General features: G+C 51.1%; 1 protein-coding gene across 1 annotated transcript; it reads right to left on the bottom strand.

Annotated features, from left to right (window-relative positions):
• Positions 1–6,848: 6,848 nt before the first annotated feature.
• Positions 6,849–24,421, bottom strand: NFILZ (NFIL3 like basic leucine zipper). The gene is made up of 3 exons (XM_040629450.1): positions 24,324–24,421; positions 8,504–8,597; positions 6,849–8,175 (listed from the first exon to the last, which is right to left on the bottom strand). Exon 3 carries the CDS (start codon positions 8,159–8,161, stop codon positions 7,301–7,303), a length of 861 nt encoding a protein of 286 aa, XP_040485384.1. The 5' UTR covers positions 8,162–8,175; positions 8,504–8,597; positions 24,324–24,421; the 3' UTR covers positions 6,849–7,300.
• Between the last annotated feature and the right edge of the window lie 337 nt (positions 24,422–24,758).

Below are 24,758 nucleotides of genomic sequence, written 5' to 3'. Positions count from 1 at the left end.
TAAACCAAGTGTGCACGTGTGTGCTACCCTCAGGTCCCGAGCACACACGTGCAGTCAGGCTGGACTGTGAGCATGTGAGTCATCCCCACCCGGGCAGACCCAGGCTTTTCACCCCGGTCACCCAAGCGCCCCACAGGCTGGGGCGGCAGGGCTGCCTCCCCCCAGCCCCCTGAGGGCCACGTGTCCAGGCTGGAGTCCGCCTGGAGCATCTCCCCGTACATCCCCTCTGCATGCTGCACGGGTCCCAAACCTCTCTCTGCCCTCCCAGCTCCCAGATGCCCCCGTGTCCTCCATCCTGCACCCTCCGGGCATGACAGGCTCGCTGGCACAGTTCTAAATGGACGTGATATTCACACAACATAAAATTCACCATCTCACACTGACCAATTCCGTGGCATCTGGTGCAGTCACAAGGTTGTCACCTAACATTGTCAGCGTCCCAAAGGAAACGCCGTACCCGGTACACAGCCTCCACCAGCTCTCCGCGCCCAGCCCCTCATAGCCACCAACTGCTCTCTGTCTCTGCCGATTTGCCTATTCTGGATATTTCGTATGAAGGAAATCACACAACATGTGGCCTTTGAGGATTGGCTCCTCTCACTCATGTTTTCCGGAACTCAGTTCAGATATCCTCCAAGAGAGCTTCCCTGGCCTCCCCCAAGTCCCTGACTGCCCCCCTCCTGCTCTCAGCTCACAGGCCTCAGCAGCATCTGACATAACCTGTACATCTCATTCATACTCATTCACTCAGAGTTTGTCCATCTCCTTCTCAAAAGGACAGGCTCCAAAGGGCAAGGAATTGGTTTCATTCTCTCTGGGAAGTCCTGAAGGAATGAATACATGAATGAATGAATGAATGAATGACCCATGTGACATTCTCCTTCTCTTTTGTCTCCCTCTGCCCCAAACCATGACCCCTGATTCCTTGTCAAACCTCGATTCAATTAGACAGTATTTATCATTCACCTGAGGCTCCCTGTCCCCGTGCTGCCTTTGTCCTCCAGGCATGGACAGGCCATCACACCTGGTGACCCAGGATTTAACTGCAGTCTAAGCTGTCCCTTGGAGAATCAACTGTTCCTACCCAATTCATTTATTCATTCAACAAACAAGCATTGAGCACCCACCATGCGCAGGGTCGATGTAAATAACCAGAGGCATATTAGAGCAGGTGTTCAGGGAAAGCCTTTTCTGAGAAAGCAGCATTTGAGCAAAGACCTGAAGACGGAAAAGGAGAGTCATTCAAAGACGCAGGAAAAAGCATTATAGCAGAGGGAACAGCAAGTGCCAAGATCTGGGGCAGAAAAGGACTTTGTGGAAGAGAAAGTTGGCTGGGAGGCTGGAACAGTGATAAGGGGTGAAGAGGGGTGAAATGGCCCATTGTCTACCACATGCATGACATTAGGCAAGGTGGGTAACTGCTCCAAGCCTCAGTTTCCCCATCTGTTAATAAGGATAATAATAATGAAGCCTTTTGCAGAGGGCAGATGAGACAACATTCAAGGTGGCCAAGAAATGAGCCCACTTGTCCTGGGCAACAGACCCCTGGGATCATGGTCATTGTGGGGCAGGTGTAAACCTCTACCTCCTTCTCACCTCCTGGTTTTGCACAGCTGTCCTCCCCACTGTCGCCAGCCAGAGCCACCTTATCTCCGGATTATCCCCAGCTCTTCCGGTTACCGACACATGACCCCACCTCAGCTATTCCTGGTCACTTCCTCGCTGCCCTCCCCCATCTCAGCAGTCCTTCGCCTTTCCGGTGTCCCACACACAAGCCTGACGGCCTGTCCTCCCATGTTTGTCCAAAGTGGTGACAGTGGAAGCCAGAATGATTCCTCCTCATGGAGCAGCTTTACCTGCCCGCCCCTCAGGTCTCAGAGAGGGTCAGAAACAGGGATGGGATGAGCACCCTGGTTCCAAGGGAAGGTGGCATGTGACTGCCCATGGGGAGATGAACTACACTGACACTGTGGTCAGTCACCCCCTCTCTCAGACAGTGAGCCAGCTCCCCTGTGCTTATGTGGTGGGTTTATTTATTTTCACTCAGCCCCACACGCCACAGGATGGAGTGGGGTGGGAGGAGGGACAGTTACAGCAGAAATACACTCAGAAACTCCCCGGCACCCCCATCTCACTTACAGAAAAAGCCACGACCCACAGTCCCTGCATGAGCTGCCCCCTCGCCTCCCATCCTCACCTCCTCCTTCTCTCCCCCTCGCTCACTCTTGCTTCACCCCCATGGGCCTCCTCCATGTTTCTCCCATTCACAAGGCAGAGTCCTGCTCCAGGGTCCTTGCATAGACTGTTCTCTCTCGCTTAGGCAGTGATCTTCCTCCAATACATGCATGGCTCCCTCAAGCCTCTGCTCAAATGTCACCTTCTGGGCAAGAGACGGGACCTTACCTCCCTGTCCCAATTATTATAACCCACCCACTGCCCCATCTCCTAAGCCCTCTGCCTCTTTTTTCTCCATGATACTTACCACCAAGGATTCTACTTTTCTTGTTTATTTATCTGTCTCCCCAGCTAGGCTGCCAGCATCACGGAGGCAGGAACCACAAATGTTTTGTTTGCTGTTCTTTCCTGTGCCTTGAACATTGTATAGGATCAAGAAATATTTGCTAAGTGAGTAAATTATTTTTTTTTTAAGTAGGCTCCACACCCAGCATGGAGACCAACGTGGGACTTGAACTCATAACCCTGAGATCAGGACCTGAGCTGAGAGCAATAGTTGGACACTTAACCAACTGAGCCACCCAGGCACCTGGAGAAAATTAATTTTTTTAATGAATGAATGAATGAACAGTTTTTATGGCTGAACCATAAGTTAAGCCCCGAAGCCCCTGGTGACCAAAACAAAACTGAAATAGGGTTAGTTACAGTCTCCATGTGGAAAAACAATCCAGTTCCCAGAGGAAGGCCCTGTGCCAAGCCACACAGGTACTTCCCCTCACTTAATCTCTATAGGAAGCCTCTGTGGGGTGAGTATATTTGGAAACCCCATTGACAGATAAGCAAGGGAGGCCGGATGATATGCATGAGACCACCCAGCCAGGACGGGGTGCTGCCCAGCTCCCAAACCCAGCTGCTCACCACTGCACCATCTTTTCCCAAACGGGTCTATTGTAAGAATCACCCAGGTGCTAATAAAAAGTACATATTCCAAAGCCGCTCTCCTGGAAAGTCTGATTCAGGGGGTTAATAACTAAACAAGCGTCTCTAGGTGATTCTTCTGATCAAGGAAGTTTGAATAGTGGCACTTCATGCAACAGAATGAGAGAAAGAAAGAGGCTGATCTAAATATTTAAGTGTGAAAAGCAAAACTTGAAAACATTTATAGGAACATTTAAGAAACTATGCCTATGACCTTGAGACATGGAAGGACTCTTCAACAAGACAAAACAATGTACAAACCATTTAAAAAGACTGATAAATTTGGATACATCCCATCTTCCAACTTTTGTTGAAAAAAAACCCACCAGGAATAAAAGGAAAAGACAAGTCAGGTGAAAAATCTGTGATGTTCATATGTGATCTGGAATATATGAAGAGCTCTGAGAAATCAATAAGAAAAGGTAAATATTCCGACAGAACAGGCAATTCATAGAGGAGGAAATCCAAGTGGCCAAAAGATTTTAGCAAAGATGTTCAACAGAGGAATGCAGGTTAAACCATTTTACACCCTCCAAATAGGCAAAAATCGAATTGCCCATCAAAACAAGTGTTGGCAGAACACAAACTTCCTCTACACTCAAGGGATTGGCAATGCCACTCTGCAGAGCATTTTGGCAATATCACGGCTGAAGACAAGCTCCCCTAGGACCCACAGTTCTACTCCTGGGGATACACCATCAGCAAAGTATGGCCAACAGGCCATACTGGCCACACCTGTTTTGGGAAATAAAGTTTTATTAGAACACAGCTACACCCACTCGTTTACATATTGTCTATGGCTGTTTTCATGCTACAAAGACAAGAGCAGAGTAGACACAACAGTGGCCGTCTGACCCACAAAGCCAAAAGTATTTACTCTCTGGTCTCATACAGGAAAATTTGCCAACCTCTGCTCTGGATCGATGCTTCTCAAACTTTAACATGCATGTGAGTCTCCTGGGGATTGCATTAAAATTCAGGTTCTGGTTCAGCTGTTCTGGGAGGAGACTGAGAGTCTGCGTTTCCAGCGGGCTCCCCAGTGATGCTGGGCTGCTGGTCCGTGGACCATGATTGGAGTAGAAAGGATCCAGGTAACACAGAGGTCAGCCATGATGTGTCTGTGAATCCTTGATAGACAAGACAGAGAAACGTGTCCTCATCAGCATCTTCAACTCCTTTGATCTCTGCCGCCAGCAATCACCAACCATGTGGGCAAACTTGCACTCAATGTATACTGCACACACTCTACGTGGGTCAGACATTCCTGAAGCAGGAAGGGAATTTCACGCATTCATAGCCAAAAAGATCTCTCTAGCCTTCACGGATGGGTGAAAGAGGAAACATAACGTGGTTGTACAATCTCCTAAAATTTGGTCCCCAAGTCAACCAAGAGTGTGACAGACTAAACTGAGGGGCTCTTGGACACCCCAGGGTGAGATGTGGCACTAAAGTTCTGATAGCAGCAGCTCCCTGGAAGGCACATGGAAGGTTGCCAGCTGCCCACTGCCTCTCGGAGGGTAGAGGTCACACCTGTGGTCCCAGAGCCTAGCACAGGAGAGTAATCAACATGACTTGGGTGAATGTTCTAGATGTTTATGCAGGTTTCCCCTTGCAAACACTTCTGTCTGGAGCACCATTTCTCTCATCCAGTTTCTGTGACACATAGGAGCTGAAAAATATATTCGTTGAAAAAATATGTATTTGATGATTGAAGAAACGTTTCATATTCAGTTCCAAGAGTCATCATATATAAATAGCATTCACACACACAAAAAAGAGCCAGACCAGAGCAAAGGAAAGAATTTTAAAGAATGATTGGGTATTTCCCCTGTAGAGAGCACTACTCTGGGGCTGGAACGTGAGAGCTTTTTAAAAAGGAAAAAAAAGGAGGGAGTTAACATTTGTTGAACACTTGCTGTGCATAAAGTGCTATGCACACAATAAATGAGATTTAACCTTCTAAAGCTATCTGAGGGGTGTGTGGTGGTCTCTTCTTTGGAGAGGAGGAAACGGAGGCTTCTACCATGCCAGCTACCTCTGAGAAGAGGGAGGGAAGCAGAAGGGGGTTCTGAGCGGCCCCCCACGGCAAGAACAAGATCAGAGTGGAAGTGTGCAAGAAGCAGGTTTTGACTCTAGAGGAGTGGTGACGAGTTTTAGAGGAAGTGAGTTCTCCATCCCCAGAGGTATTCAAGTAGACTGGATGAGCACCCATCAGGAGACTCTGGGGGTCTCTTCTGATGTGGAAAGTCTATGATTTGCTTTAGACAGATTCATCTCTGGGCTTTTCCAACTGGGGCTGGAAGGTTAAAGGGGGCCTGAGTGACCCAAGAGTGGCCAGCCCCTGCTCCAGTGTCCACAGCACATGAGCGAGCTGGTCCCAGACACCTCAGACACCCCAGACACCCCAGACACCAACCAGGTGGCACTGTCAAGAGGAAGCACCAAGCCACCCACATCTCCCAGCAGTGGGGTGCTACACAGCCACCCCAATCTCCTTCTTCCCTCTCCCTTAAGCATTTGTAATACCCCTCTGGTCAAAGCCAGAGCTTCGTTAAAGGCCGTTGTGCAGGGTTAACCACAGCTGTGCGGCACCTTTGTGTTGGAGGTCAGCTCCTCTGCACCCTCAGTCTCTGCCCTCCCAGCTATGGGCATTGGCTAGGGAGAAGAGGCCAGAGTCTCTTCCTCCGGGAAGCCCTCCTTCCTGACTCCCCAGGACAGTCTTGGGAGACAGTAGTCTCTAAGCCAAAACCAAAGGCATTGGATATCTCCCACCTGCCTCTGCCCGGGGCAGTGATGACCAAGCCTCCCCTGGCTACAGTTGTGACCAGCAGGAAGGGAGGCCTCGCTGGGCCCTCATTCTCTGTTCCCACTGGACGGCCAAGCACTTGGCAGGGGAGGGGATTACCTTACCCAGTCCCAGCCTAGAACCAGAACCAAGGAGTGAGCAGGTGGAGAGGGGCCGGACAGTGATGCGTGGGTTCCCCAGGCTGCCCAGTAGGAGCAGTGCTCCTGGCCGGCACACATTTGTGACTGCGATAAACCCAGGGTGACCAAGAACAGCCCAGCCCCTGAGGTTGCTGGGGGTTGTGCTTGAGGCCCAGTGACCCAGCTGGCCAGGGGCAGCCAGGCCTGAGAGACTGCATCAGCCCAGAGGAGTTCTCCCCCTACCCAGTTCTCCCCATAATCAAAGTTGAGGGCTTTTTATCCAGAATCTAATAAAAGCTCTGATTTTTTTTTTTCTAAAAATGTGGTGCCTGAGTGAGAAACCGGGGAAGGAGGGTCTTTGATGAGCTCTGGGGCTCCAGGGTCCCTGGGAGAGCTTTCCAGCAGGGGTCCCTTCTCCTGCCCACCTGGGAGTGTGTGTGCTGGGGCTGACAGGTCCTCAGGGGCTGTGGGCAGCCAGAGAGAGAGAAGAAATGGACTCCCACCCTACCCCCAATATTGCTGACCTGTTCCATTAGTTCAAGACCCTGACCCAAGACACAGAGGAAGCCATCTGAACTGGGTGAGACTGACTTCCTAAGCAAGCCCCCTAGGAGAGCCCAAGACACGAGGATTCAGACACCCTGAGACATTGACTCCTCCTTCAGCAGGACCCTCAGCATGTCTATCCCAAACCCCCACCACTAGCTCCAGAATAGGAACCCCAAAGCCAGAGGGTGTCTTCACACTTGTTGCTAAGCTGAGCACAGAGGAAGGGTCCAGAGTTCATGAGTGTGTGGGTGAGGGGGCAGGTGAATTGTGAAAGTAAATGGGTGAGGGAATGAATAAATGAATGAATGAATGAATGAATGAATGAATGAATGAACAGATGAGCATGTGAATGAGTGATTAAATGAATAAATGAAGGAAACAGGGATGGATGGATGAAAGTCAGGGAGGGAGAGAAGGTGAAAGAAAGGAAGGAAAGGAGGGAGGGAGGGACTACCCAAAACACACATTTTAGGCAGGATGGGAACCAGGATACGATCCAAGATGAAACCCCCTCCCCTCCTCCCAGAGGCCTGGACACTGAAAAACAGACCCCCTCCAAGGCCCTTGCCCAGCCCAGGAGCTGAGTCAGGGGCAAGCCACTCATCTTCCCCAGACACACCCACACTCAGTCCCAACACCCCCTTGCAGGCCTGGCCCTGCCCAGGGGAAGCCCTCAGAGGGAGCCCCGGACATCCCCCCACCCCGGAGGTACCCTGCCCAAGGCTTGGGACTTGATGCGCAGTTTGTGGGGCAGGGAGGGCTGAGGCAGACCCTCAGGATCGTTCCCTGGGACAGGATAGGCCACCCCAGGGGACAACTCCATGGGATCAGCAGTGGGTGTCAGCAACACATCTGAGGGCCCAGAGGCCTGGTAACCAGAGGCCATGGGTGACCACAGCCCCCAGAAGGGCCTGAGCTCCGGTCTGGTCCCCCCATGCCCATCCAGGAGGTGACAGCTGAAGAAGGCAGCCGGGAGGGCAGCCTGCAAGGCCATGTCCATTCTCTTGGGGGTGGGGGGAACAGGGTCCTGGGGGCACCTGGGGGAAGCGGCCAGACCAGTCCACTTGTGAGCCAGCAGACAGCCCCGGCATCCTGGAACCCCCGTGTCCAGAGCGCATGGCCTCAAACGGCAGCCATGGGAGCCAGGGAGGGAGGAGAGTGGCTCGACCCTTGGCCGAGGGTCTCCAGTCCAGGGGGGCTCCCACAGCAGCGCCTGCAGGGGCAGGGTCCGGGAGCCAGCAACGGAGGGCAGAAGGCCAAAGCGATGCCTGAGCGTCCACAGCTCAGCCCTGAGCAGAGCGTTCTCCTCCAGCAGCGCAGCCAGTCTGCCCTCGAGCGCCGCATCATTGAGACGCCGCTTCTCCCGGGATCTCTTGGCCGCTTCATTGTTCTTCCTCCGCTTCTCCCAGTAAACCGTGTCCTTCTTCTCTTCGGGCATGAACTCCCGCTGCCGCCGCACAACCAGACCTCTGGCCCGCAGGGTCTTGCTGCGACTCTGAGATACAACCGGGAGGCCCGAGAGACCCACGTCCATGGCTGCCTGGGGTCCTGGGGAACGGAGAGAAGTCTTGGACAGGAGGCGGGGGGCTGACCTGGATGACCTTCCCTCTAATTTACCCTGAGACCCCACCGTCACTGATGGGGGAGGGCACAGGTGGAGTGGGAACCCGGCTGGAGACGGGAATGGATGGGAAGAGAGGGATGTAGTGGAAAGCGAAGCTGGTGGGGTGGTTTGGTGCCTGACAGAGCAGCGGGGAAGGCTGCCATAGAGGCCACGTGGCTGGAAAAGGCTTAAGAGCAGACCACAATCTTTATGGAGAGCTAGTAGGGCACAGTATTCTCAGGAGGAAGCAGGATCCTTCCCTGGGGTTCTTACCACTGAGAAGGTCAGCTGACAAGCTAAGGGTTCAGTTCAGTCTGAGTTCCAGGGTAAGGTCCTTGGAGATTCAGAGGGAGAAAGAAGGCTAAACCTGGAAAGAAAGAAAGAGTGTCCATGGTGTTAAACTGAGCCAAGTTGGAGTCAGAAAATAAGCCACTATTCATCTGAACTATCCCGAGGTTGTGTCCCAAGATCTCCTCAACATGTGGCCAGAATTTTGCATCTGCCCATCCATCCATCTACAGACCCATACATTCATAAGGTGACCTATTCACCTGTCCACTCACTCAACCGTCCATTTGTTCATCCCTCTACCCAGCTACTCAACCAACTCACCATCCATCCATTTATCACTCAACTACCCATCCACCATCTCATTTGTCCATCCATCCACTCATTCAAACATCCACCTATTCCCCATCCAATTATAGACTCATCTGTACATCTACCACCCACATGCTCATCCACCTAACTGTCCATTCAGTCACTGATAGATTCATTTGTAAAAATAATACTGTGCCTGCAGGTAACAAAAGAAAAAATAGACAAATTGGACTCCATGAAAAAAAAAATCTAAGGGGCGCCTGGGTGGCTCAGTCGTTAAGCGTCTGCCTTCGGCTCAGGGCGTGATCCTGGCGTTCTGGGATCGAGCCCCACATCAGGCTCTTCTGCTGTGAGCCTGCTTCTTCCTCTCCCACTCCCCCTGCTTGTGTTCCCTCTCTCGCTGGCTGTCTCTATCTCTGTTGAATAAATAAAATCTTTAAAAAAATCTTAAATTTCATGCATTAAAAGATACTGCCCATAAAGTGAAAAACAGAATGGGAGAAAATATTTGCAAATCATATGTCCTGGTAAGGGAGTCATATCCCAGAATATACAGAGAACTTCTACAACTCAGCAACAACAACAACAACAAAAATTCCAAAATGGTCACAGAGCTGAAATAGGTCCATAAGCAGACAAGATGCTCAACATCACTGATCATTATGGAAATGCAAATCAAAACTACAATGAGGGGGCGCCTGGGTGGCACAGCGGTTAAGCATCTGCCTTCGGCTCAGGGCGTGATCCCGGCGTTGTGGGATTGAGCCCCACATCAGGCTCCTCTGCTATGAGCCTGCTTCTTCCTCTCCCACTCCCCCTGCTTGTGTTCCCTCTCTCGCTGGCTGTTTCTCTCTCTGTCGAATAAATAAATAAAATCTTTTAAAAAAATAAAAATAAATAAAAAAAAACTACAATGAGATACCACTTCACATCCATTCTGATGGCTACCATCAAAACAAGACAGAAAATAGCAGGTGTTGTCTGGGAAGTGAAGAAATCAGAACCCTCATACACTGTTGGTGGGAAAGTAAAATGGCACAGCCATTGTGGAAAACAGTATGGTGGTTCCCCAAAAAATTAAAAATAGAATTACCCTATAATCCAGGAATTCCACTTCTGGGTACACACCCAAGAGAAAGCAGGGTCTCAAAGAAATATTTGTCCACCTATGTTCATAGCAGCCTTATCCATGACAGCCAACATGTAGAAGGAACCCGAGTGTCCATTGACAGATGAATAAATAAGCAAAATAGGGTCCATCTATACAGTGGAATATGATTCAGCCATAAAAAGGAAGGCCATTCTGACCCCTGCTACAACGTGAAAGGACCTTGAGGACATTGGCTCGGTGAAATAAGCCAGACACAAAAAGGCAAATGCTGTAGGATGACACTCATACGAGGTACTTGGAGGAGTCAAAATTATAAAGACAGAAAGTAGAATGGTGGGTGCCAGGGGCTGAGAGGAGAGGAAAATAGGGAGTTATGATTTAATGATTTAATGATTTAATGAGTATAGAGTTTCCAGCTTACAAGTACATGGTAGTGATGGTTGTACAACAATGAGAATGTATTTAAAATCCCTGAACCGCACACTTAAAAATGGTGAAGACAGTAAATGTTATAATGTGTATTTATACCACAATAAAAAATTTAATAACACTAATGTAACTTTACTGAGTGCCAGGCATCTTGCCGTCCATATATTCACTCATTGGTCTCACTTCCTCCACACTCAACTTATCCATTCCTTCACCTATCTAATAAGTATCCATCCCTCCACCCCAAGCCTTTCACAAATCCATTCACTCCTCTGTATTTTTACCCACGGGTTCATTCATCCACCCAAACACCAAAAATCAACCCATGAGAACTTGCCATGTACCTAGTTTTGAAGAACCAGAACATGAAGAATAGGGCTGGAAAAAAAGAATCAAAATCATGAGACTCCAAGCTCCTAGGGTTGGGAGCCAGAAAAGATGCCCAGGGTCCCAGGGATACTCCAAGAATGGGGAAATATTAGCCTCAGCTCAGTGTCTCATATTGGTTTTCCTGAAAATTCTAACTCAAGCTCTGGGCTCTATCAACCTCCTGAGTTCCCTGAACCTAGGATGTCCTCACCTTCCATGGTCCTGATACAAAACAGGTGGAAAGAAAAAGAGAAACCCCAGAATAAGTCATGCGGATTCTGCCTGAGAAGTCACAACAGGCTCCAAGAAAGAGTAGACATCAAGAGCTGGCATCCTTGCTCAGAAAACCTATGACTAACCTTCATGAGGGCAGGTGTATGTCCTTGTCTACCACTGTATCTCTGGTGCCAAGTGCTGTGCTTGTAGACAGTAAGTAGCTAATAAACATTGTTGAATGAATGAATGAATGAATGAATGAATGAACAGATGAATGAAAACAGAACTTTGTTCACAGAAAGAAAATATTTGGTCCTCCTAAAATAAGACGAAATCAGAGAAGGAGGCAAACCATAAGAGACTCTTAACCCTAGGAAACAAACTGAAGGTTGATGGAGGAAAGGGGGGTGGAGGAATGAGGTAACTGGGTGACAGGCATTAAGGGGGGCACATGGTGTGATGAGCACTGCGTGTTATATGAAACTGATGGGTCACTAAACTCTACTTCTACCTCTGAAACTAATGAGAGAGAGAGAGAGAGAGAGAGAGAAAGAGAAAGAAAGAAAGGAAGGAAGGAAGGAAGGAAGGAAGGAAGGAAGGAAGGAAGAAAGAAAGAAAGAAAGAAAGAAAGAAAGAAAGAAAGAAAGAAAGAAAGGGAGAGAGGGAGGAGAGGAGGGGAGGGGAGGGAGGGGAGGGGAGGAAAGGAAAGGAAAGGAAAAGAGAGGGGAGGGGAAGGGAGGGGAGAGGAGAAGAGAAGAGAGAAGAGAAAAAGAGGGAGGGAGAGAGGGAGGAAGGAAAGAGAAGGAAGGAAGGAAGGAAGGAAGGAAGGAAGGAAGGAAGGAAGGAAGGAAGGAAGGAAAAGAGAAAGGAAGGGAGAGAGAGAGAGAAAGAGAGAGCGGGAGGGAGGGAAGAAGGAGGGAGGGAAGGAGGAAGGAAGGAGAAAAAGAGAGAAAGAGAGAGGAAGGGAGGGAGGAAGGAAATATTTGGCCCTCCTTTTAACTGCCAGTCGAAAATCATGAAGCCTACCGCATTTCCCTTTTTGCTTTGGTCACCGGGAAACTTAGCACTCAGTTTTAAGATAAACTGCAATAGCCTTCTTGATTGAGAAAGCAGTTTTTCTTCTCCAATGTTATTATTTGAATTTAGTCTTTTGCTCTGTGCTAACAGCGCTTGGCCTTAGTGTCTGTGGCTGCATAAGATCATTCAGATCACGTATAAAAGAGGATCGAGGAATAAGCCATCAAAAACAACACTCCTCAGAACTCTGACCATGATTCTAAGTCCACATTTCCCAAAGTATGTTGTCAAGAATCCCAGTGCCAAGGGTGCTCTGCCAAAAGAAAAAAGAAAAATACAATGCATTTGAGAAATACTGCATATCTTATTCCCTATATAAGAATCATTAAAGGCCCTGAGAAGTCCTGCAAAAAAAAAAAAAAAACCACACACACACATATTTAACCTTTGTTTGATTTAAAGGTTCTCAAATTTTTTTGCCCACAAAATATTTACTTTACAAAATACCTTGGAATGCATAGTTATTCATTCATTCATACAACACAGTGCCAGGTCCTACAATGGTTACTAGGGCAATAGAGGAAGGGTTACTGAGGTCACTCACCTGAGTGGCCAAGAAGTCCTAGTCACCAGAGAGACTCCCGTGCCAGTGCCTGGTACTCCCTCTGAGAAATCCTGGCTCCTGGGGGTACTCCAGCACCAAGACCCAAGACCTCCTCTGAAGCCCAACAGGCATTTGGGCCCCCTGCCCACCTGCTGGTGCTTGCTGCCATGGGAGGCAGCCCCACACTGGCCCATGTCATGTGGACTAGAGAAGCATCTGCAGTCCGTGGACCCTGAACCACAGGAGCCAAGTGGGGAGCCCTGGGTTTGCACCTGCCTACTGCTCACACCTGGACTTTGTTCCTGGCAGCCAGACCACCTAATACAACCTTGTTCAGGAGGCCAAGTTCACTGACCCCTTTCAGATGTCAAGGCCACCACACCTTCTAGAGAAGAAAACCAAAGCTCAGGAGCTTACATGGCTGTCCTGGGGATACTCAGCAAGTTCACAAATAAGTCTGACTTCCCTCCCATCTCCTCCTCCCAACATGGTAAGGGCCACCACCCACTCTAGCCCCAGAGCCACTACTGACACCCCTGGCATCCTCCTCTCCTGACCCCATTCACCCCACCTCCCACCAGTTCCCCATCCATATGGGCACGCACCCCCTCCACGCTCACCACAGCCCTGGCCTCAGCCCAGCCGTCTCCTAGCCCACCTGGCCCCCACCCACCTCCAAATCCACCAGCAGCCCAGAGGAGTCTTTTCCAACCCTACTTATCCTCAGCTTGGAGACCTCTGCGGTGTGCTTATGAAAGTGCGAGTATCTTAGACTCCTGAAAACAGTGCTCATGTGGACCTCAGTTCACCCCCTTCCCCACCCTGGGGTCAGGGAGTAAACGGAGGAAGACACTGCATGAATGTTTTTTGGAATGAACCGATGAATGTCTGAGTGAGTATTTGAATAAATTAATGAGTAAAATGCAAGTGAATGAATGAGTAAGCAGATGAAGTAATGCTCGAGAGTCAGGGGCCCTGAGAGTGGGGTACGGCAGCCTGAATGAATCCTCTCTCCCTGCTAAAGGGCTGGGCCGGGGCCTTCCACTGCCAAGACAGCTCTTCTGAACCCCAATCAAGACAAGCCCCTAGACAGGCTCTCGCTGAGAGTCTCTCATCCCACCAGTCACAGCATCCTCCTGCTGCCCACCTGGCCCTGTCGGGGGCCCTCAGATGGTGTCCTGACCACCACTCCAACTTCAAGGCTGCTGGCAAGAGCCCAGGAGTTGTGCACCCGTGTGGAGCCTAGCCCAGGGCCCTGGGGCCAGCGTCCAAAGGCACCATCCTGGCTCAGGGAGAGAGGACAGAAGAGAAGCGCAGGCAAGCTGAGAGACAACTGGACCAGGGGCCAGACGGGCTAGAACAGGAGGGGATGAAGTGCAGGGGTCCCCTAAGACCAAGTCAAAACCAGCAGATGCCCAAAGACAGCAAGGGCTGATGGTCAGGTAGAGGAGGGACCGGGGGCTCTTGCGCCAAGCCAGTGAGGTAGACAACGGCTAGTCTCACTGTGCAGCTCCCTTCCTGAGTCCCCCCTCCCTGTGGCTTGGTCTGAGCCCCCCTAACCACCACCCCCCACCTCCACAGGAACCCAAAGGGAGATGGGGCAGTAGATAGCTCGGTTGCCTGAATTTATTTAGAGAAGATGCAGCAAGGGCTGGGCTGGGCCTTCCTGTGGTCGCTGAGGAAGCACTCAATGGAAAGCAGTGAGTCAGGGGCACTCCTGTGCAAAAGCCCGCAGCAGCGGTGAATAAGGAAACAGGAAAAGGGTCTCCCCCAGAGACGGCCCCAGCCAGTTCCACCCCAGGCCCATCAGCCTCCACCGCCTCCCTGACCCATGGCCATCAAAGCTCTGCTTGGTTTTCTGGACTGACGGGGAGCTCATTCACTGCAAGTCAATCCACTGCCAGGCTGTGTGAGCTCTCACGATCAAGGTTTTCCTGGAATGGAGCTAATACCCACCTTTGCCAGACCTTTCCCTGTTAGAATTCATCCTCTCTGTTCATGAAAAACTCCTCCTCCCTTTGGCCCCTTTGATGGGTTGACGCTCACATCCCCCCAGCCCCTACTCCGGTCTACTTTCCTCAAAGGAAAGCAGCTATGTTTGTTGAGTACCTACTAGGCGCCAGGCACGAACAGTGTCTCACTTTGCACTTACCACCACTCAGAGAACAAAGTTTGGTCATCACTCTCACTTGACAGATGAAAAGACAGAGGCTCTGAGAAGTCAAGTTCCTGTGTCAGCATGGCCAGAAGGCAGGTGCAACGGGCTTCGGGGCTCCCACCTTTCTAACACACCAGATTAAACCTTCCTGGCTTTCCCCACTCCTTCCACTGAAGACACAGTTTTGAGTTCATTTAGAACCTCTGACGGGTGGAGATCAGTGTCCACAGAGGGAAAAAGGATCCAGAAACCATACAGCTAACAATGGGACAGGGCTGAGATAAGCGCCCATGCTGTCGGGATGATGCAATGGATGGACAGAGTTAAGACCTTAAGCCTGCTTGAACTGGGTTCAAATCCTCCTTCCTAGCTAAGTGCATTTGGGCATGTCACATCACTTCTATGAGCTTCCAATGCCTCCTCTAAAATGAGGAAAATAGTAGTACCTACTTCATTGGTTATGTAAAGAATAAACAAGATCCTGGGCGTTAAAAGCCGGTACATAATAATAGTAAATGATCCACATGTCTACTTTTTATTTGATGGTGGTGGTGGTGATGGTGGTGGTATTAGAACCCTCTCCCACTAGGGCTTCTGCCGAGCTGCTCCCATTGTTATTTATGTTGAAAATACCTGTGAGAACCCTGAGACCACTCATCACACTGAAAATGGACTTCCTTTCAACATAGCGAGCCAAGTACACACTGAGGCCTTCCCATTCCTCCCCAAACACTTAGAAATGACAGGAAAACACTAACTTGAATGAGGCACCAAAGAAGTGCCCTATGACAACGGTGTGCCCACCCATATAAGTACAGGGCCCCTAATACATAAGATCAAAAGCACACATTCTCAAGAGACTCTGACCAAGGAGAAATATCCTGAAGAGATGAGGAATTCATGAAGTTCCCACATAGTCTCCAACTGGGAGAATTTACATCAGAGGAAATGGAGATCATTGGCACAATCTGAAAGGAGTTCTGCAATGAATAGATTGAGGGACTCAAAAAGATAAAGGATGGAATAATAGCCATGAAACAAGAACAGGAGGTTATAAAACAAAAACAGGTAGTTTTTTTTTAAAGAACCAATCAGAGCTCAGATATGAAAAATATAGTTGCTAGAAAATGTAAGAAATAACTTGCCTACCAGAAGGGGAAAACAAGACCCAGAACTGGGAAAGATTCACATGGGATTTTAGTGGCAGAGACAGACCCAGAACACGGAGCCCAGATTTTAGAAGCCCAAAACTAAGGTCAAACTCAGGAGCTGAACCTTGGGGCTGTTTGTGGAAACACTCTTCCCAGGGTGTCCTATGATTCCTTCCCCCCCACACACACTTTCTTGGGTTTTTTTTTTTTTTCCTTTTTTCCCCTGTATTTTAATGTTACTGTTGAGCTGGACTTCATAGCTCCTACCTAACAAAGAACAGAGTTTCCCTCCCCTGACTGGTCAGGGTGGGAAAATGGGTATGGAGAAATGGCCAGCGTTCTCCTCCAAAATTAGAATTGAATTAAACAGAATCTGAATGTTAAAGAAAGGAGTTGACTGAGTAAAACTAAGAGAAATAGCCAATACTTACCATGAGATGCAGGACAGATGACTTAACATCTTTGAGCCTCAGATTCCTCAACTATAAAATGGGCTCAAGGGACCATGTCACATGCAGATGTTTTGGGAATTAAATAGAAAGTTGTACGTACAAGACACCTGGCATATCTAGGAGGTATCACATGGAACACCTCCCTGGAGCTCAGCAACACTCTTTTTTGAGCCCATAGAAACCCCAGATGAGGGCAAAGCTACAGTCACTTGGGCCACAAACAGAGGAGAGAAATTTAAAACTTTGAAAGGACAAAAAAAAAAAAAAGGTGAGAAAAAAAGATGAATCAAAGGAGAGAGGATAGGCTGACTTACAAATCCCCCACCTACGTGGTCAGAGGGCAGCCCACAAGCTTTCCCTTTGCTCCGTGCTTTGAGGGGAACTAAAAATGACCACAAACTCTCCAGTGGGTGTAAGCCTTCTTAATACTCACAGGCAAGAGATGACATTTGTGTGGTCAATGCACACCTGGAAAAATTGTTCACCCCCTTCCCTAACAAGAGAAATACTCATTTGTTTTCATCTATGCAATGAGATACCAGTTTTTTTCTGGCTGAAATTGGCAAAGATTTAAAAATGATAAAACCCAATGCTAGCAAGGATATGGTGAGATGGGCACTTGTGTACCTAGAAGGCAAAGGTATAAACTGCTTCCTGGCAAAGCAATTAAGCAATATGAAACAAAGTTGGACTCATACCCTGTTTAAGGAATGAGAATATCACTGCTCTCCCACCTGGATCACTATTCCAGCCATCTTCCTATTCTGGCCTCAGGAGCCCTGGTATCCCTCCTCAAACACACCATTCCAGCTACTTAGAACCTCTTTTGTTTCCTGAAGAGGTGTTCTCTCACCTCCACATGCTGTCCCTTCTACCTTAAACTTTCTTCCACTTCTCTCACCTCTTCCCCAGCCAAATCTTACTCATCCTTCAGGACTGAGCATAGATGTTACCTCCTATAGCAAGCCCACCAAACTGACCCCTCTCAGCTAAGCAAGGAGCCTCTTCTGGGCTTCCAGCATCCTGTGGGTTTCCACCATCACCATGGTGATCACTGTGGGCCTATGACCCCCGTCCACAGATCTCCAGAATAGGTACTTGATAAATAACAGGAGTGAAATATTTGAAAAAGAGGGTGTGCTGGGTGTGCTCTGTGTGGCCCCAGAAGGTTGAGCCAGGACCACAGATTAGGGAATAGAGATGCAGGTTGGAGTCAGAGTCTGACGTTTTCTAGGGGCGCCTGGGTGGCTCAGTTGGTTAGATGTCCAACTTAAGTCATGATCTCGGGGTCATGAGATTGAGCCCCACATCAGGCTCCACGTTGAGCATGGAGCCTGCTTACAATTCTCTCTCCCTCTCTCTCTGCCCCTGCCCCCCCACTCATGAGCACTCTCACTCTCTAATAATAATAATAATAATAATAATAATAAATAGTGAGCTCACTAACCCAGTAGAAGCTGCCTCAAGAGGTAATGAGCTGCCTGTCACAGGAGGTGTGCAAGCAGGTGATTGGAAACCACTTCTCTTGCTCTGACTTCTCCACTCTTCCCTGCCCAGATTCAGGGGCCCAGGAATGAAGAAGATGCCCTCCTCCCCAAGTTGTTCCACGTGGCTTTCCTCTGACTCAGAAGACTGCCCAGGGAGGTCTATGGACCCACAGAGGCTGTTCCCACGGAGCTGATACAGCCCAGCCCATTCCTCAGAAAGGCCACAGAGTCCCAAGAGGCTGCACTCTCACGGGGTTTGGGGAGCCTGATGGAGCCTTGGGCCCTCTCACTCTGAGAAAACCCCTGCCTCATAAAAGCCCCAGTGAAACCAATCTCTAAAACCGAGAACCCTCTGTGGGAACTCAGATTTCAAGGGGAAAATGCAAGGCACTCTGGGACTGCGGCGAGCCCTACCCTCTCCTCTGCCCCCTCCCGGGGCCCATGGAGAGGAAGCCGTTTGTACCTCTGTGCCCAACCCACAAGCCCAGCTAGAGTCCCAGATTCAGGACCAGACTGATAGGCAGGAAGGGGGTGGGGCAGGCGACAGGGTATCTGCCACCCGTGCTGTGATAATGACACACTGCATGGCCTTAGACAGGGGCCAGCTGCTCTCTGAGCCTCAGTCTTTCCACTATCAAATGGGTACAAGATTGGTGCCTGGGTTGGTAAGTAACCCAGGTACGTGTTTAGTCTGAAAACATAGTAGGTGCTTTGTTCTCAAATTCCCTGAGCTTCAGGGAGGTCCCTGGGGCTCATGGGGTCTGATCCAATGGCAGGACGGTGCCCCCCAGGAGCGCTGACCTCCTGAAACTGACCAGGAACAAAATTCATTTCAGGGACTTTAAGTCTACGGCTCCCAGCCACAAAGATCCCTCAGGCTCCACCTCCCCCTCTATCCAGCCCAAACCAGAACAACCCCCAAAAATGAGAAGAGCCCCAGATCTTGGGGGCCCAGGCAGACTGGGGCCCAACTGCCTGGTGGACGTCAAGGCCCCCTAACCAGCCTGGAGGTGGTGTCACCAGGAAAGGGTGAGAGCATCTGGCCCCCATCACCACCCAGACCCCAAGGAAAACAGTTCAGAGGTGCCCCCTGTCCAGCCACATCCAGGACCCAGCCCGCCCCTGCTCCCACTCAAGCCCCAGGTCTCTCTTCCGGGCTGAGTCCCCAAGTCCCCCCAAAGGTGTCCATACACCATCCACCCACACGTCTCATCAATCCTGCTCCAAGCCTCGTGGCTGTGACTCCTCTCGCTCACTCCGCTCCAGCCACACGGGGTCTCCTCCCTGCTCTGCCAACATTCCGGGCACGGTCCTGCCTCCCGGCCTTCGCACAGGCTGTTCCCACTTCCTGGAATGCTGTTCCTCCAGATACTCACATATGGTCCCTCACTCACCACCTCCAGATCTCTCCTCCTCCGCACGGTCTGTCCTGGCCGCCAGGTTAAATCCCCGCTCCACACACACCCCTTCCTTGTCTCTCCTTATCTTGCTTTGCGTTTATTCAGGGAACTCACCACTCCCTTACCTTTTAGTTACTGGCTGATTGATTTGCTTAATGTCCATCTCTGCCACTAGAACACTAGCCCCTGAGGGCAGGGATGGCACCTCTCAGTGTCCCGGCACCTAGAACAGCGCCTGACACACAGTAGGTGCTTCATAGCCATTTGTTGAGTGAATGAATGAACGTGAACAATATGTCAATTCCCGCAACTTCTCTGGGAGGCAGGTTGGCCTTCTCTTGCCACAGAGGCTCAGGGAGGTCACACGACTGACCACACAGCTGGGCCTGGAACCTGGGCAGCTGGACCCCAGAGACCACCTTCTGGAGACCTGAGATGCAGCCAGAGGCATAGCAGACCCCAAAGGCACCTTGACACCAGGACGCAGCTCCTGGTTCCAGATTCGGTGCCCAGGGAGCCCCAGGGCCTCGGGCTCCTTTCTGTGAAATGGGCCCAGAGCACTGAGAAAAAGAGCTTCCGGCTCTGGGAGCCCTGCCCTCCACCCCAGGGGTGGCTGTCCCTCCTCCGTCCCCCGGAACTACACTCAAAGAAACACCCTGCTTTCCCTGCGCCACCCCCAAGCCTGGAGTACACCACCATTGCCGGAGACAGGCAGGGCCTGGACCCCGTGACTTCTCTGGGTTCCTGAAACACCCACCAGCCTCAGCCAAGCCCTTTCTGGGGGCCCAGCTCTGCCTGTGCTAAGCACTTTATAGACACTCTCTGCCAGAGGGATCTTCTCACCACAGATGATGCCGCTTTCCAGCCCAGAACCCTCAGCGGATCAAGACCACGCTCCTTCGCCCTACCCATGAAGCCCCCACATGGGGGGCTGGCCCCCTCTGTGCTCCAACCACTGGGACTCACCACGGGGCCCTGGTACCTACGGTCCTGCTGTTTGGACCGCTCCTCTTCCCCTCCCCTGGTTTCTCACTCTCATCCTCTGATTGCAACTTCTCTGAGAAGCCCTCCCGAGCTTCCCAGGTGCCCCTACTCTGCGCCCAGTGAACGTCAGGTGTTCCCGCTTCTTAACATTTATTATCCAGGTAATTTTACATTCACTTGTGTAACTTACTAACATCTCTCTTTCTCCAGTGAGGCCAAGACCCGTGTTTCTCCTCCCCAGTGTATCCCCGCTCCAGGTCCTGGCATGGAGCAGATGCTCAGTAAATACTTGAATGAATGATTGTGCTGGATCCTGTATCGCCCCCAGGCTCCCATTCTACAGGTGAGGAGACTGAGGCTAGCTCCCGACTCGTCCTCTTCACAGCCTGCCCCCCACATCTCCCAGGCAGCCTCCTACCCCCACGTCCAGCTCTGGGACAGTGGTTCGGACATTTGTCAATATTTGGGGTCATATTTGGTTGTCATGACAAGGGGAGAGTGGGTAGAGGCCAGGGATGCTTTTCAACACCCCTCAGTGCCCAGGACAAAGGATTATCCAGCGTGTGTTGGAGAAACCCTGCTTTAGGAGAAGTGCCCACATCCTAGCCTGATTGATAAAGACCGGCTGGGCCGGGGCCCTGGGGCCATTCAATCAGAATGGGTGGCAGCTGTGACACAAGGTCCCAGGATAGCTTTCGCCTGGACCCAGCGGCCCCTGTTCCAGCTATTTAAAAAAAAGGGAGGGGGGGAGGCACCATCAAAAGACACTAACCACAGAGCAAAAAGACAACCCACAGAATGGAAGAAAATATCTGCCAATCATAGATCTGATAAGGGGTTAACCAGAATATATAGAGAATACCTACAATTCAGCAAGAACGACCAAGAAAACAAAAAAACAAAAAACAAACCCTCAATTAAAAATTGAGCAAAGGGCCTGAACAGACATCTCTCCAAAGGAGATATCTAACAAAATAAAAATTATTAAAAAAAAAAAGGAGATATCTAATCAGCCAATAAGCCCATGATGAGAGGTCTGATATCACTAAACATTCGGGAGGACAGCTGGCCCTCGGACAGTGCAGGTGTGAGTAGACACACTCGGGTTCCTTCATAAACACCATCCTGGGCTGTCAATGCACTTTCTCTTCCTTATGATTTCCCTAACAACACTGTCTTCTCTCTGGCTGACCTCACTGTACGAACACAGCCCGCGATCCATTAACACGGAGACCAGGCATTCATCGACTCTTGATGTCATCACGCAGGCAGCCGGCCAGCAGCGGGCTGATCGTAGGGTTTGGAGAGCCAAGCGTGGTATGTGCATGTTCGATTGCCGGGGGTCGCGCCCCCAGCTCCCGTGTTCAAGCGTCAACCGTACAATGAGATACAGCCTCACACACGTGAGGACACTACTATCAAAAAAAGAAAAAAAAAACGAAAACGAAATCAAAAGCAGAAAATCACCAGTGCTGGCAAGCATGTGGTGAAACTGGAATTTTCAGGCATGGTCAGTGGGAATATAAAATGGTGCAGCCCTTCACTGTGGAAAACAGTACGGGGGTTCCTCAAAAAACTTAAAAATGGAACTACCATATACAATCCAGCAGCTCCATTTGTGGGTCTACGCCCAAGATAACTGAAAGCAGGGACTCCAAGAGGTGTGGGCACACCCGTGTTCACACAGCATGATTCAGTAGCTAAAACATGGACGCGGCCCCAGTGTCCATCGACACATGAACGGATCAACATGACTGATCCATTGACACACTGGAACATTCAGCCTAAAAAGGAAGGACGTGCCGACACCTGCTGCAGCATGGATGGAGGACGTGTGCTCAGTGCAATAAGCCAGTCACAAAAAGACAAACACCGTCTAAGTCCACTGATACGAGGCCACCAAAGTAGTCAGAGACACGGACAGAAGGAGATAGTGGGTGCCAGGGGCTGGGGGTGTCTGGGGGGGTTGGGGAGTTGGTATTTAATGGGGACAGAGATTCAGTTTGGAAAGATGAGAAAGTTCTAGAGACGGATGCTGGTGACAGTCGCACATTACGGATGTATTTAATACCACTGAGCTGTATACCTAAAAATGGTTAGGATGGCAAATTTTATGTTATGTGTATTTTACCAAAGTGGAAAAAAAAAAAAGGAAAAAAAGAGGGAAACACTGCAAGTGGCCATGTCTGGAGCATGGGCCAGCATGTCTGCAGAACCTAACACATCCAGCCCTCCAGGGCTCCCGCCTCTCATAGCATAAAAGCCCAAGTCCTCCCCAAGGCCCAAAAGGTCCTGCATGACCTGCTCCATTCCCTCCCTATCCTCCTGCCTCCCTGTCTCCTCCCTGTTCACTCCACTTGGGCCACAGGGGCCTCCTTATTGTCCCCTCGACACTCCTGGCCCCGTCCTGCCCCAGGGCCTTTGCACAGGACATGCTCTCTGCCTGGAGTGCCCTCCCATTTCAATATCTGCATGGCCAATTCCCTCTCTCAATGCTCATGAGCCTCTATGAAGGACAGGGTTCTTGCACCCTCCCAATCCCCTCTACATCAGACTTGAAGTTTGGGGAGCAAGGCCTGACCTAGGCAGTGGGTGGTCTCTGAGATACAAACATCCAGGTGGTGTGCACCAAGTGAAGCAGTGACTTCCACCCTCAGGGCCAACCACGGGTGGGTGCGCGGTGTCTCACCTGCTCTTCCCATCTGAGCAGGGCCCAGAGGCCCTCAGGCACGTGCTGCCCCCAGATGGTGGGCACAAAGCAATTGTTCGATAAACACGTGGGTGTAAGTGCATTGTGGAGGGACGGAGGAGAGACAGAGAGGAAGAGAGAGAGATGCAGAAAGAAACAGAAAAGGCAGGAAGGGCAGAGAGGGAAGGAAAGAGGGAAGCCAGCAAAGAGAGAGAGAGCAGATAGCCACTAACCCACGAAGGACAGCCCCACACACGACAGACCCCAGCGAAAGACAGCCAGAGGTCTGTAACCACGAACTGTCTGCACAAATGCTCACTCCCATCCTCACGGCCACTGGAACCTCACAGCACTTACACTGGACCCCAACAACCCCCAGATCTTTACCACCAGTGCATGCCCACAACAGTCAGACCCCACAACAGACAGACCCCGAGCACACACACTCACAGGTCTGCACAGCAGCTGGACCCATCTAACCACCACTTCCCGGAACACCGTGGGACCCCCCCCCCCAGTGACAAACCCGACCCTCCCCTACAGCCAGACCCCTAGACGACCACACCACAGCAGACCCTCCCAGATCCCCACACACCCTCTTCTGAGACCTCAGCCTTCCCCCCAGTGCCGCCCCCCCCACACACACACACCAATGGGTATAGTCACCCATAACGACCAGCACTATCAGGTCCTTTTCGGGGTTCCATAAAGCCTGTACTTTTTCACCCCTAAGTGCTAACCAGGCGACAGCAGCTGTCCTCAGACTCCTGATGTAGGGGACAGGGGACAGGTATGGGGGCAACACCCAAAGAAGGAGCAGAGAGGAGGGAGCGGAGGTGGGGTGCACAGGGAAGGTGGGCTTTGGAGGCGGTGGGCTGCAGAGAGAAGGCAGCCGCTGGAGGGCCCCCAAAATAGACGCAGGCATTGGGGACTGAAGCCACATGCTCCCACCCGCGCCTGTGTGAGGCCTGGCCCTGGCCGCCACCCCACTGGCCAGCCCTTCCTGTCCCGTCCCCAGGGCCACGCAGGGTCTCCCTCAGGGCAGCAGGGTCTGAGTAAACAGAGCCCAAGAGAGGAGAGGACAGGCCCCTCCACGTCGGAGAGAGGCCTGTTCTCCCTCACCCAGCCCGGAGCGGGGCTTGGATGAGGCCACAGAGGTGTGACAGACAGAGACAAAAGAGACACACAGGTAGGAAGACACACAGAGAGAATCCCAAAGAGAACCAGAGACCCCGAGACACAGGGAGAGACACACAGAGAGAGATCTAGGGCAGGAAAGCTGGAGGGAGCAGAAAAGACTCAGAGACAGTATGAGAGAGACAATGAGAGGGACGGAGACGGGTGGGGGAGGGGGCGGAGGTCTGGGTGAGGGTCCCCGAGGTTCCCCTGGAGCCCTGGACTTCGGGCAGCCCAGGCTGGCCTCTACCTGCACACGGGGCTCACTTCCCAGGTCGCCGTTTCCCCAGCAAGTCCTGCGTGAGCCACGAGCCACGCCACCTCAGCTGCACGGGGCCTCCAAACTCCTCCGCGGTGGAGGGAGTCACCAGCGCTTCCGTAAAGGTGACACCCCGGCCCCCAGGCTGCAGCTCGTGGCTTTCCCTGCAGAGCTGTCCCCATCGCCTGCTGTCTGCCCAGGGAGCAGGTGCTGTGGGCTGGCTCCAACTCGGGGCGGGGGTGGGAGGGCGCTGGGGTGCAAACAGCCCCACCAGGAGGACACAGAGGGAGGGGGACCTGCTGGCCTCACCACTGGGGGCCCAGCAAGGGGGGTGGTCTGGATGGCCAAAGCTAGAGCATCTCCTCCCACCCCCACTAAAACCCTTCTAGAAAGATCAGAGGAGCCAAAAGAAGGGTCCCTTTCTCT

Source organism: Ursus maritimus, unplaced genomic scaffold, assembly GCF_017311325.1.
Source record: "Ursus maritimus isolate PB19 unplaced genomic scaffold, ASM1731132v1 scaffold_14, whole genome shotgun sequence".
Classification (NCBI taxonomy): domain Eukaryota; kingdom Metazoa; phylum Chordata; class Mammalia; order Carnivora; family Ursidae; genus Ursus; species Ursus maritimus.
This window is presented reverse-complemented; position numbering and strand designations above follow the sequence as displayed.